Source organism: Gopherus evgoodei, chromosome 4 (genome assembly GCF_007399415.2).
Source record: "Gopherus evgoodei ecotype Sinaloan lineage chromosome 4, rGopEvg1_v1.p, whole genome shotgun sequence".
Classification (NCBI taxonomy): Eukaryota; Metazoa; Chordata; order Testudines; family Testudinidae; genus Gopherus; species Gopherus evgoodei.
Window position 1 is genome coordinate 3,863,057 of NC_044325.1, and position 14,754 is coordinate 3,877,810.

Genomic DNA, 14,754 nt, shown 5'->3' on the forward strand with positions numbered 1-14,754 from the left:
AGACTTTTAATCCAGCACCATTCATAAACCATACATTCCCTGTAAATAATCTTGTCTCAGTGTCTGCTCTTTGGAGAAATTTCATGAAGAGCTGTGCTGCTAGTTACATTTTGTTCAGCTTTCTTATGACTTTGAACATTAATATTTATTTGTATAAAATAACACAAAGTCAATGTACTGCTTCAAAATGAAAATCACATTTCTTCCTGAAAATGCATGTCAAGTAACCTTTAAGGTTGCTAAAATTTAAAGAAATTAGTGACCATTTATCTGTTTTCTCACTTCATTTAATCTGTGCACTTGACTGCACTTTTAATAGTCAGTTTCACAATTTCCTTATAGATAAGGGAGAAAATTAGTAACTGAAAATACTCCTAGACTGTAAGGCCGGAAGGGACCATCATGATCATCTAGTCTGACCCCCCTGCACATCGCAGAACCTCACTTGCCCACTTCTTCAATAGCCCCATATCCTCTGGCTGAGTTACTGAAGTCCTCAGATCTTGATTTAAAGACTTCAAGTTACAGAGAATCCACCATTTACCCTTAAGCATAAACAGGGGATCACAAGAACCCTTTAAGTAATTTTTAAAATAATCAGGTCTCACAGTTTGAAGACTGCTCTATCAAAAAATTGTTAAAAAAAAAAAAAGTCAAATAATTGAAGTTGGGCTGGACTTCATACCCCTTTACTCAAATTAGTGAGTAGGTGTTCACACAAGTAGTACCATTAAATCGATGGATTCACAGACCTGCTCCCCCTAATAATTTAATTATTCATAGATTACCACTAGTGATTATTTCTTTGCAGCAAAGCGTCTCGTGCTCATTTTACAGAATATAAGTAGTCCCAGTGACTTCAGTGGGACTGCTCACAGTGCACAGAGGTAAGCACATGCACAAGTCTTTGCAGGATTGGGTCCTAAATTAGCGTAAATAATTCCCAAACACACTGTGGAGTAGTAGTTGTGAGCCCCTTTGTTTAGCAAAGAAGATTCCCAGGGCTAAGTTATTGACTGAACTATTTCAGTTCAATTACATTTTACAGTGGGACTTTCCCTGTTTTGTGCAGATGAAAGTTGCCATGTCAAAATCTGCCCGGGATAAGATGAGGCAGAAGAAGAGAGAAGAAAAAGAACAGAGTCATAAAGAACATCTGGAAGTCAATGATGTTGAAAAAAAGGAACAAAATCCCTGGGAACGACTTAAACATAGTGAACTAGAGAAAATGGCAACAGAAAGTAATGTTTAGTATTTTGTCAGTTTAATGGCATACTGTTGAATGGTGTTGACTAAGAAGTATGTTCTAAAGCTGGTATAATAACACTAATTATTTAAGGTTGACTGCCCAAAATGATATCGGGTATTGTTGAAATTTTATGCTACAATGTAATCTTCATGAGTTTATTTGTTGTTGGATATAAAATACTAACAATAATAAGGAAGGAATTTATGACTGACAAGCTAACTGTTTGAGATCTTTATAGAGTACAGCAAAGTACTAAGAAATAGCAACCTCTTCCCTTTTTCTGATTTTCCTGTTCTTTCTCTGTTTTGTAGGTCTAAGTTTTTATGGAGATGTGTTAATAACATCCAAGAATGAATCTTTATCTTTAGAAGATGTTGCCTTCAGTACTTCACTAAGAAGAACATCCAGTTTAAAGAAGACACAGTCTTCAGTCTTGCTAGAGTCAGGTAAGCTGTTACAGTTAATTAAATGTAAAACACTGTATTGAAATGTTTGGATGCTGGCAGATGAGACAAATCCCTAGTGTAATCGGTCTTATACGATTTATTTTAAAACTGCAGTTTCATTATTTTTTTCTATTACAGGAATAATGTGCAGAGCTGTGTACGCTCTTACATTTTAGCTCGGTGCTAGCTACCACTTCTTATCACTAATAAGAAATCTTTACAGAGCATAAACTTACATTTTGCAGGTATAGAACAACACTTCTAATACATTTTTCACCTCTTTATCTTCTTTTGTGGAAGAGGCAGATACCTATCCCAAAACTGCAAGCAGTTACAAAGACAAATTTTATTAATAGATTGAAACCCACATTCAAATACTGTATCCCCCAATGAGCATAAAACCCTGACCCAATGTTGTTTGTCTGTTAACCAAATGTGGGGGAAAAGACAAACACATTGGGTGAAATTTTGGCCCTATTGAAGTCAATGACAAAACTCCCACTGACCTCAAATAGAGCTAGGATTTCACCCAAAGTTTATCATACGGTAATTGCTAAGGCTTAGGTGCTAAAGTTGCACCCCTGATACCTGCTAAGGCACTCAGGTCCTGATCCTACAAAGACTTACACATCTGCTTATACCTAAGTACATGAGTAATCCCATTGAAATCAGTAAAAATTAAGCACATGCAATTGAAGTCTTAGATGCTATACTTATGAGTGTAGAATAAATATACCTAAAACATAACCACTATTTTGACTCCTTAGTCCCTCTTTACTCAAGATACCCGAGAAGCTGCACAGACGTTGTAAGAATCGTTATTGGGTGAAGGGTTCTAGGATTTTATTTTATTTTTTGTGATAGGAGTTCCATTGCAATGCCCAGTCTCAGTAGCTTCTTCCAGAATAGCGCACAGCCATTTCTCCATACAGTGTATTGTGTTTGTTCCTAATCAGGGCGTGCCTACCATCCTGATGTTTTTAGCTCTTAATATATTATCTCCTTCCTAACATTCCATGATGAAGACAGAGCAACGGTGCAGCTGCAGCTCAGTTCTCCAGTTGGCAGCTCCCAAAGTTTCTGCAAAGCTCTGCCCCAGTCCAGCCCAGGTGGAGGTTACAAGAAGCTGGGAGATTCTATAGTGTTTGCCAATTGTCAGTGGTCCCCAGGGATGCTCCAGTAAGTGTGGATAGTCAGAGTGCCATGTACAGGGGACTTCAGGAGAGGTGGCACAGGAACTAAGTATCCCGACTACATTGACTACAGGCAGTTTGTTCTGTTCGCACTGTAAAGTGAGCAGAGTGGTGCTAAGGCTCTAGTTCAGGGAGTGTGCAGGGTCACTCGTTTTTGATGATTTTACCAAAGGAACAAGAGTTGAAGATGATTAGATGTCTGACCTGCAAGGAAAATACAATTTTAGACAAGTTATTTTTGGGTCACTGAGGTGGTCTCTGCTCTCTTGAAATATTTTTCATCTAGGGTTTGGCAAACAGAGACATTTAAAACCTTAGGGGCATTTCACTCCCCCCCCCCACCCTTAGTGACTCAAATTATTTAATGGAGTAAAAACAAAGTTTAAAAAATCCCAGATACTTTGTCACTTTAAGGGAAGATTAACTCTGATGCAGTGTTAAAGTTTGATAGAAAGCCCTTCAAACTGGAGGCTTATAGCTGCTATGCTGGTAGTTCTTTAGCCATTATCAATAGGCTAGAACAGTAGCAACACAGAAACTAAAAAACAAATGCATCTTGAATTATGAATGATTTAGAAATTCTTCTTTCTAGTTTGCTAGTAAAACATTGAAAATCTACAGTTGTCTTTGCAACTATTATCGGTAGTGTGATACTGATAAACTGAATTTGAGCAATAGCTCATTAAAATTTAAAATGAATGATTCACTAGCAGTAAAATTCAAAGGAATGATTCAGTGGTGTTAACTATTCCTGCTGGGAACGTTTAATTGCGGAATTCGTGTATTTTTATGACTGCATAGCTTGGAACATTAGAGATTTCTGGGGAGCTGTTCAATCCTTAGGCCAAGATTTTGTTGCCTCTCCAAACTATAGAACGAAATACCTGTTTATATCAGAAAAAGTGTGTAATTGAGAAACAGCGTACATCATTTCTTCTGAATTCTGGAAAAATTCTGAATTATGGATATATAAATTTTCAAATTAGACTTTTAAATAAATTCAAATGCAGGCAGTAGCCTGCTTAGGTTTGCCCACAATATCTTTGAATGCATCTATTTGTCCATGTAAAACCCTGCATTTGTGTATGCAATTCAAGTTACGGTCTTCAAAATGAGTGTCTGTGTGCACAAATTTTCATGTACATGCACCAAATGGTGCACTTGCAAATATTTTGGGTGTAACTGTGGTGACCTTTTTGAAAACTCAGCCCTTTAGCAAAAGTAATCTGTCCAGACACCAGCTTGAGTGTAGGTAACTACATTCATGTCTTACTGTTAGTCACTTCCTTCATATTATGAAGATTGTTACTGATTATTGCTTAAACACTTCATGACTTTACAGATGAAACATCTGGACTGCGAGGGCAGCATAAGGATCGGACCCCGTCAGTCACGCATAGTCCAGAGATAATGGATCCATCAGAGTTGCGACCCTTTTCAAAACCTGAAACAGCACTGACAGAAGCATTGCGACTCTTAGCTGATGATGACTGGTGTGTATATGTATACATACACATATGGAGTCTGATTATAATTTGCAGCATTTATGTTAATACTTGTTTTTAAAAAACGAAATGTACATAGCATTTTGGTCAAAAAAGTTGTCTGTTTTTAGTAAAATATAAGAAAAGAGGGCAAGTCCTCATGGTTGCAAAGAAAATATTGAAATAGTGAACCAGGCATAGCCATCGGAGTGATGCCTGCCAGAGTTTGCAGATAGCCTGAGACAACAGCTCTGAGAGGTGGGACAAGCATCTCAGTGGGTTGTTAATTCCAAGCCCCAGTGGGTTGCAGAGCTCCCAACCAACATCACTGTGTTGTTCCAGATGTGAGGATGGGCCCCTACTGAAACTCCAGAGATGAGCAGTGGCATGGGCCTGTTGGCTCCCTTCCTGCCTCTCTTTGGGGTGTGTGTGTGTGTGTGAGAGATGTATCTACAGCTCTGTCCTGTCTTAATCCAGCCCCGCTACTGTCTATACCAAGGAATATTTTTGCGAGAGCTTCTAGTTTAAATGATTGCTATTTTGGGAAACAATTTGTATTCACTATTTGTTTCCTTAATAATCCCGATGTTTGTGCTACTTGGACACAGAATCAAAGGCAGGCCTGGAAGGGACCGCAAGAGGTCATCTAGTCCAGTGTTTCTCAGTCTTTCTGATAGTAGGGACCGGCTTTCTGGCTTCCTAAACTGTGTCAAGGAAATCTCAGGGACTGGTACCTGTCCAAGGACCAGTTGTTGAGAAACACTGATCTAGTTCATCCCCGTACGCTGAGGCAGGACCAAGTAAACCTAAACCATCCCTGTCTGACCTACTTTTAAAAACCTCCAGTAATGGTGACACCACAACCTCCCTAGGAAGCCTGTTCCAGAGTTTAACTATCTTTATAGTTAGAAAGTTTCCTAATATCTAGTGTAAATCTCCCTTGCTGCAGATTAAGCCCATTACTGCTTCTCCTACCTTCAGTGGACACGGAGAACAATCGATCACCATCCTCTTCATAACAACCCATAACATATTGGAAGACTGTTAGATAGTTATCAGGTCGTTCCCCGGCCCCCCCCCCCCGACTAAACATGCCCAGGTTTTTTAACCTTTTTTCATAGGTAGGTTTTCTAAACCTTTTATCGCTTTTGTTGCTCTCCTCTGGGGTCTCGCCAGTCTGTCCATGTCTTTTCTAGTGTGGCCCCCAGAATTGGACACAGGGCTCCAGCAGAGGCCTCACCATGTTGAGTAGAGCAGGACTTAACAGTCCTATTTGTTGTCAGTAGCTACTGGTGTGGTGCTCTGCTCTTGTTCGATGATAAGTCGTCTGTGTGCATGTTCCCTCTGTGTGCTGCCCCAGTTCTGCGCAGATAGCCGACACAGCAAACCCCGAGAGAACCCTTAAAGACCACAGACTCTAGTAAGGTACGAAGGAACCCGAGCCAGGTTTATTGTCAAACGAAGCACAGTAATAGTTTCCCGTGGACTCTACAAGACGTGCCATGAATTTGTGCCCCCGGGCAATGGACTGGCTCAGTCAGTGGTGGGACTTTCCATTGCCCCCGAGGCCAGACAAAGACGTGCACTCTGGGACCTACTTTTATACAGTTACGGGACAAATTACTCATCCCTACTGACGTATTGAGGTGCAGCCGCTCGGCTCATTAGGGTGCTGTCTCCGCCTTTGAACGTGTTGTTTCAAACAGATCTATCCATCATGCTGTCCTTTTGACCCTGTCTTTAAGATGCACCTGCCTGTTCCTCGTTATCTCTGGAGTGTCCTGATGATGTCATCTTGGCACAAGTTCCTCTTATTAGCACTTGTGTGGATGCGCCTGCGTCTAGCAGCCCTCTTCTTGCCAACTTCTGTGAGTGGGGCCTGCCTCTGGCTCACAGCTCAGCTTTTGCTTATCAATGCCTGGAAGTACTTTGGTTCAGGCTTCAGGTCTTAGGCTGGGCCTCTGACACAAGAGTTTGTTTCAGGGCCTCATCTTACTACACTGTTAATATACCCCCGATGGATATTAGCTTTTTTTGCAGCTGCAGTGCATTGTTGACTCAAACTCAATTTATGATCCATTGTCACCCCAGACATTCTAGTTATCTGCTATCTCTGTGGTTTTTGTGAGCTATTGCTTTTCATTTAAATATCTATTTTATATAGGGAGAAGAAGATCGAAGGACTGAACTTTGTTCGATGCTTGTCTGCCTACCATATTGATGTATTGACTGGAAAGCTGCATGAAACAAGTCTGGCTGTAGTTCAAGAGGTTAAATTTTCATATAAAAATCTTATGCCAAAAATATTGTTTTGATAGGACTCAGTAAACATTTGAGTGGCAAGGTGTTATGTTCAGTTGCTGCTGTTTTCTGTATGTTGGCCATCTTTGAAAGAATGGGTGCACAGTTTTGTAAAGCAGCCTCTATTTAGGATATTCAATATTTTTAAATTTGCTTGAAAGCCGTGAAAAGTAAGATCTAACCTGATAGCATTTTAATATGTTATGTATATTAACTCCCACCATCAGGAATCAAGATGAGAATTTATCTTTTTCTAAATGACTAAAAATTTTCAAAGAGGAAAATAAAATTAAGCGTTACTACTTACACATTGTTTGTTTGGGTTTTTCCTGTTTGCAGGTGAAGAATTTACGCTCAGGCGTTTCCCGAGCTGCTGTAGTCTGTTTAGGGGATTTGTTCACCAACCTGAAAAAGAGCATGGATCAAGAACTAGACAGTACTGTAAAAGTCCTGTTGCACAAAGCTGGGGAATCCAACACCTTTATAAGGGAAGACGTCGACAAAGCATTGAAGGCTATGGTTAATAATGTGACTCCAGCACGTGCACTTTGTTCTCTTATAAATGGAGGTCAAAGGTAACTCCTAAAGAGCTTATAATGAAATAACTAAGCAAAAATTCAGTGCATCACATAAGGCACTTAGTTTTTCTTATCAAAGCAGAACATTGAAAATGAAATACTCCAGCCTTGCAAAACTCTGCTTATCCAGAGCAATGGTTTTTGGCAGACAAGTAAGATGTAAGATTTTTTTCCATTATCATGGTGAAAGGTAGGTTAATAAAATTTGTCTGGTTGGTACATTTTATGATAGTTTTGTAAGACTGCAGTAATCTGTAGTAGTGTTCATTGCCCTATTCTTGAGAAGCCTGATAACATTCTTTGTCTTCTGGCAGAGCTTGTTTAATCCATCCTCCTCTGCCACCTATTTTGCTGTCATAAACTTTTCTCTTCAGCAGTTTTGGGAAGTGGTTTTCTTTCACGTCTAGCTACCTCTGAACACCTCCGTCTTGATCGATTTCACAGTACTGAGACTACACATCTCCGAGTGGCTAACAAGCTGCTCTTTATCTCGGCACATGAATTTCGACTTCCTGCTTCTTTTTGGCCTGAGTTTTCGTTCTATCAATCATTCTTTGAGTACATTAAACGAGACAACTTCTCTCAATCTCTTTTTTCATACTTTGACTCCTATTTCTCCCTCCGCCCCTTTATTTTTGGTAGAAAGTTTACTCGTTCCCTTTTTCATTAAGCATATTATCTTTTGATTTTTTTTATCCTCTCTCTGTCTTCCATCTATAGGACCTCTAATAGTTAACTTCAGTCTTAGACATCTAGTGATGTATACCTTTTTCATCTCATTCCGCGATCTCTCTGCCTTCGTCTGGATATATATGAATTTTCAATGCTAAGTTCTCCCTCTACAGTGTCTCTGACGGTCACACTCCTTAACTCAAACTTTAACTTTGTCCCCAGAGTTAAAAATCTTGGCTTTATTCTTGATTCTAGTCTCTCCCCCCCCCCCCCACTATTCTTGCTGGGAAGTTGGTCTGTTACAATTTCCGGAATGCTGCTAGAATCTGATTCTTTTTCTGCTGGAATCTTTATTTCTGTCTTTACTTCTCAGAGGACTGTTGTAATTCCCTGACTAAACTTCTGGGGGTACAAAATACTGTCTCCCAGGCTGTGGGGAAAAAATGTTCCAATAGCTTATCCCTCAGCTAAGCTAAGACTTGTAATTTGGTGTCCAACAAGAAAATGTGGTTTGTCCCTGTATTTGGTCTGTGGTCTCATTCTCTCTGATAAATTAAAATAACACACGGTATCTGCTGTGATTGCCTAAAGCAATGGTTCCCAAACTGGGGTTCGCGAATGTTACAGGGGAAAAAAATCCCTAATGGCAGACACAGCTGTCCCTAGGGATCCCGGGCAGCATGGGGCCAGCAGTCCGGTGCCCCTAGACTTCCAGGAGCTAAGCAGATCAAAGCAAGCATATCTGTCACTGGAAAGGGAAGTGGATATTTTTTGCTGTTTTTTAAATTAAATAGGCAGCTAGTCTTGTTTTTAAAATGATTATAAAGAAGTTTAAGCTTTGTTGTAACATGCGTTGTTTTTGTGGATTGCTCAAGAACTGAATGCTTGTGTAGGAGGAACTCTTTGAGTTGGCTTCTTAAATATCTTCATGCTGTTTCACATCTGATACTCCTTGATGAAACATAGGAGCCTTGTCTTATAACAGACTTATTCAAAGTGATGATAAACTACGAAAATGATATCTTGGAAGAGTGTTGCCGTTTTCATAATGTAATCAAAATACTGTAATGATAAATAATAATTAATAATAGTGTGCAATAAGCATGTCATAAAAACAAATTGTGTATTTCCAAGATTAGTGCTTTTATAATTTATACTCAGGAAATATTCATTTTTAGGAGGAGGTTCGTGAGACTTGACATTTTAGTGAAAGGGGTTCACAGGTTGTTAAAGTTTGGGAACCACTGGCCTAAAGACATTGCTCTACATTGCTTGTCCTGATTCGGACTACTGTGACAGGTTCTCACTTCTGTTCTCCTGTTTTTAGTGTATTTGAGTTTCACTTGATCTTACTTTTAATTGTATCCTTGCTTTAATGTAATTAGAAAATGCCGCTGCACCATCTGTTTCCTACTGTTACTTGGAACTGAGACTGTGCAATCAAGTATTTCAGATTCAGATAAAATTTATAATACAAAAAAATCCCAAATCCTTCTAGTTTGAAAGCTAGATTAGAGCATACAGAATAGCACTAGATTAGTCCTGCAGTAGTGCTGCCTGTTGAGTGATACCTGTGACTCTGTCCACCAGTATGCGTTGTTGCTGGTCATCCATCAGGCCAGTAGAAAATAGATTGAGGGTTCTGGAAAGCATCTTCACTTGAGCTTTTTCCCCACCTGTGTCCAGTCTTGGAATGTACTGCGCTGCATATATGTGCGTGTGCTTGTTTTGATTAGAGGAAGGACCATGATCTGAAGAAGAGCTCTGTGAAGCTTGAGAACTTCTCTATCACCAACAGAAGTTGAGCCAACATGGAAGGCTGTTTTTATTCCCTGTATGATGCTATTAGCTGTCCACATTCCAAGTTTATGTCAGCAAAGAGCGTATAAGGTTCCCCATCCTGAGCAAATTTGATGTATGCTGACTCTCTCTGTGACAGAGCTTTCAGCACAGTATATCAACAAGCATTGTAATAAATCTACTTTTGGGAAAAAAATCTCCGAAAAATTATACCAAAAGACATTGTAGTTACCTCTGTGAGTGGGTGTTTATCCAAGGTTAGGCCACTTGTACCTTGCAAGCTGAAGTATTTCAATTTTAGAGATTTTAAAATCATGTCTAGGATCTGTGTAAACAGGGTTAAACAAGAGCCACCACTGGAATCTCTTCATGCTACATTTTATATAGAGTAATTGGAGCTTCTTGAGAACAGAGTGACGTTTTCTGCTACCATGCATGTCACCCAAGAAGCAGAGCAGTTGTGAACATATAGGGGAATCTAGAAAGGTTTTACATCATCTTGCAAGAGCATTGCCATTATCAGAAACCTCTTCATGCTTTCTGCAAATTAAACTGAACATTCAGTCTTTTAGACATGAAAACCATGCCTGCTGGGGAAATGTTTTAGATCTAAGTTTCTCATGTTCTTTTGTGTCATGTGCTTTACATTTGGTTGGCCAGGCTTTCAGATGGAATTTTGGACACCTTGTCCTTCCGCACCCCTTCCCCCCCCCAAAAAGAGCAATTGATCCAAATATTGACAGTTTTAAAAAATGAAGTCTGTCTAAATAATTTTATAAAAACATGTTTTAAATTAGTGTATAAATAAAGAATTGATTTTTAAATGATGCCTGGCCCTGGCAACAGCAGTTAAATCTGGAATTGCAAGATTGTAGTGTTACCCGCTTAATTTAGAGAGGCCATCTCCCACCGAAGATCAAATCAAGTTGTATTTTTGCAGTTTCAGTAAGTAATCAAGTTGTAGTATGTTTTGTCTTGGTTAGGCAATTTACACTTGTTTACCTTTTGGGCAAAAATAAAGATCTTTGAACTATGTGACTGCAGCAGTCTTTGTGCTTCCTCATAAAATCAAAAACTCTGTCTTGCAGCAGCTCCATTGCTGTCAAGTTTGCAAGACTCTAAGGGTATGTCTACACTGCAGTTAGACACCCGTGGCTGGCCCATCAAATGTCTACACTGCAGTTAAACAGCCCCTAAGCTTATGCCCTACAAGCCCAAGTAACTGGGCACGGGACAGCCACAGGTTTTTATTGCAATGTAGATATACCCTTAAATGTGCTACACAGACTTGCTACTGTCTCTGGAAAATTAAACTGTTCCTTGCCTTTGAACTGTCTGACTACCTGAAAAGCTTGCATCAGCTCTCTCTATGCTTCAGTCATCACAGACCACTGATCTGAGCACTAACAGACAGGGCCTTCAAACTGTGCTTCAGCCTCAGGTTATACCCTAGGGCATTTCTTGTGTAACTGACATTAGCTAGGTCCATTACCTTCGCTCTGACTGGGAGCTCTGTTCTATTGCTTTGCTCAACCACTTCTCGTCCTTTTATGCCAGAGTCAGCTCAGTCCTTTGCACCACTCCCATTCTCCCCTCTGAGGATGGGCAGCTCAGCTGCTGTTCCTAATATCACTTAGCCCATCTCTTCTATTGCTGCATTGTCAGCCAGGCAGAATGATGCTTTTACTTGTCTAGGAGCACTTCTGTTTAGCTTGGCCTTCCAGAATGGAGGACTTTTTGCTCGCTGATGCTGCGACATTACTCTTGCTGTTACATATTGCATCATCCCCTGCAACTCTGTCACTTACAGAGACTCTTATCAAGTGCCAAATCCACTTAAAAATTGCCTTCTTAATGTTGATAGCATTCCATAGATTCTCTCCAATCTGTCCCTTGATCTGTTCCCTTCTCTGCCTGCTCGCTAAGTTCCTCCAGCCTGGATCTAGTCCTTGTCTTGGCCCTCCAGTCCATGCAATAGGAATTGCTCCTCTACTTGTGCTTTACTTCCGCCAAGCCCACAAGTCACTTCTTTTCTTTAAGTCTCTCTTCTAAACGTCCTTTTTTCTCTTTAGCTTGTCAGTCACATGCTATCTATGTATTGTTTAGAATGCCGTACTGCTCTGTTCACAACTAAGGTCTGGAAGCGCTGTGCTAGCCCCAGTATCAAATTTCTATCTGGAGGCTAAAATAACAAAATTGGAAAGAGGCCTGAGTATTCAGAATTGCATGTGTCTAATTTGCAGTTGTGCTTCCATGTAGATACATGGTTGGGTGCGTGCTTTTGAAATTTTGGGTGAGGATTTTCTGTTTGCATGAAGGCAGTGACTTGCTGGCACCTCCTCTGGTGGGAAAATAGACTTGAGTGGAGTTTTTAAAGGATAATAAAGATGCTGATTTGTTTTATTTTAAATGACTCTATAGATTGGTATCCTTGTGTAAAATGTTTTAGAGCACAATAATTTGTTGCTAATAAAGTTAGTGACTATGTTGGAAGGTATGTTTCTTACTATTCATCTTTAAAATAGATTACTTTTAAATTAATGTTCACTTTGCTTTAAAAAGGCACTTTTTAAAAAGAATGTTTTCCGTCAGCATTTGCAACCTGGTTGTCGCAGCAGTGTGCCAATGTAGGAGGGCCAGAAGTTAAAAATGACTTGAAACAAAAGTGAAATTTATTCTTCTATTTTAATTGTGCATCCTAGTGTGTATGTGGTATGTATGAGAGTAGGAATAAAATGAAGTTTAATCCTACAGTCTCCCTTTAAGAAGTTTTGTGCCATCGAGTGGAAATGGACATCTTTGTTCAAAGTTAAAATAAGTATCTGAATTTCAGCAGTTGATCAGTAGAGCAGAGTTGCAGCTTGAGTGGATGAATTTAAAACACGGGGCTTTCAGTAAGCATTGAAAGTGAGAAAATATAGCTTAGCTCTTTCCATGGATCATTAGTGACCATTTGTATCTGACTGTTTCTTCTTTAGTCATTTGCACACTGCAGTGAGAAGATGCACAGCCCAGCACTTATCAGATGTAGTGGAACGAATGGGACCGGGACGGATATTATCTGGAATTAAGGATGTTACTGACAGGATTTTACCTGCCGTAGCCAAGTTTGCACAGGATGGCTCACAAGAAACAAGGTCAGTAGGTAGTAGTATACTTTATATATAGCAAATAACTGTTCCAGATGGAAACTTAAGATTAGTTTCATTCTTTAACCTGCTAAACTAGTGTTTTTTCACCTTTTCATGTACCTAAACTAGCTTCTCTTGAGTGTGGTTTCTTTGAAAGAGGTGGTGAGGGCATATGAATATCTGACAGTCTTTCTGCACTTAGAAAATTACATTTTAAGATATGTACTATTGTGATCAATTAGACATATGGTAATGGTCCAAATTTCCCTAATATTTCTAGGTTAATATGAAATGGTTTGCTACGATTTTAGGTACTATGGTCGAAAGATGCTCTTCAGTATGATGACTCACCCAGACTTTGACAAAATGCTTGAAAAGTATGTGCTGTCTAAGGATTTACCTTACATTACGGAGTTGGTCACCAGTCTACGTCAAAAGGTATATGGAAAAGCTTTCATCTAACATGTTAGAAAAAATAAATGTATGGAGAATAAATGGCTTATGGGATCTATAAGGTGATACAAGGCCACTGGTAAGCCACTGGTCAGATGTACTTTTTAATACAGCCATTCCTCTGAAAACAAAGAGTGTAAGCCATACCTTCCAGATAGATCTGCTCCTGTAAAGCAGTGGCTCTAAAAAGGACTTCGGGTTTATGCTGGATAACCAACTGAACACAAGCTCCTAAAGCAGTGCTTTGGCTAAGAGGGTCAGTGCAGTCCTTGGATGTATAAATGGGGATATAGCAGTAAGGAGGTGGTATTACCTGTGTATATGGGATTAGTGAGACCATTACATGATACTGTATTCAGATCTGGAATTGGCACTTGAAAAAAAGATACTGAAAAACAGGAAGGGATTCATGAAAGAGCTTCAAAAATTATTTAAAGTCTGAACACCACTTTGCAATGAGAGATTTCAGGAGCTCAGTCTTTTTTCCTTATCAAAGAGAAAGTTGAAAGAAGACTTGATCATGGTCTAAAACGGGGGTCGGCAACCTTTCAGAAGTGGTGTGCTGAGTCTTCATTTATTCACTCTCATTTAAGGTTTTGTGTGCCAGCAATACATTTTTAACATTTTTTAGAAGGTTTCTTTGTATAAGTCTATAATATGTAACTAAACTATTGTGTGTAAAGTAAATAAGGTTTTTAAAATGTTTAAGAAGCTTCATTTAAAATTAAATTTAAAATGCTGAGCCTCCCGGAGTGGTGGTCAGGACCCAGGCAGTGCGAGTGCCACTGAAAATCATCTCACGTGCCACAGGCTTGCCTACCCTGTGTAGACCCTCACCCTGTGTAGGTTATCTCCTGCTAGAGGGTTATATAATTGAGCAGACAAATGTGTAACAAATCCAGCCACTGGAAAAATTTAACAGTGGTTGTATTTAACCATAGGAACAGATTGTGAGACAATAGATTATCCATCACTTAATGCCTTCAGTCAGGGTTGGATATCTTCCTAAAGGATATGTTCTAGTTCAAACACAAGTTATTGGGCACAGCGCAGGAATCACTGGATGAAGTTCGATGGCCTACATTATGCAGCAGGTCATATTAAATGATCATGATTGTCTCTTCTGGCTTTAAAAATCTGTGAACCTGCAGGTCATAGTTTCTAATCTGGCCCAGGTCAGTACTACACAGCAATCTCTGCTGCTGTGTAGCCCAATGAATAGCCATTTTCTTTGTGGAGAGTAGTCCACATCGCACAAAGCACCATGACCGTTGGTACCAAGTTATTGCTTGTTGACTGATTCAATGGCAAGGTCAAAGACTGGGTCTAAAAATTGCTGTCCTCTTTCTCTGCAAGAGATACTCCCTTCTGAAGAGAATGGAGGCATACATTTCACAGAGCAGTGTTGGGGAAGCTTGTTAGGACTTCAGTATCCAGTGGTGTCAGT

The 14,754-nt window shown here is 39.7% G+C and overlaps 1 protein-coding gene across 1 annotated transcript in view; it reads left to right on the top strand.

Annotated features, from left to right (window-relative positions):
* The window catches only part of TOGARAM1 (TOG array regulator of axonemal microtubules 1), a 75,708-nt gene that overhangs the window by 30,866 nt on the left and 30,088 nt on the right, over positions 1 to 14,754 (top strand). Inside the window, exons 11-17 of the mRNA XM_030558986.1 lie at positions 1,073 to 1,241; positions 1,561 to 1,695; positions 4,231 to 4,381; positions 6,537 to 6,642; positions 7,013 to 7,248; positions 12,702 to 12,860; positions 13,166 to 13,292. Of these exons, the coding sequence (XP_030414846.1) occupies positions 1,073 to 1,241; positions 1,561 to 1,695; positions 4,231 to 4,381; positions 6,537 to 6,642; positions 7,013 to 7,248; positions 12,702 to 12,860; positions 13,166 to 13,292 (1,083 nt within the window). The remainder of the gene's footprint in view (positions 1 to 1,072; positions 1,242 to 1,560; positions 1,696 to 4,230; positions 4,382 to 6,536; positions 6,643 to 7,012; positions 7,249 to 12,701; positions 12,861 to 13,165; positions 13,293 to 14,754) is intronic.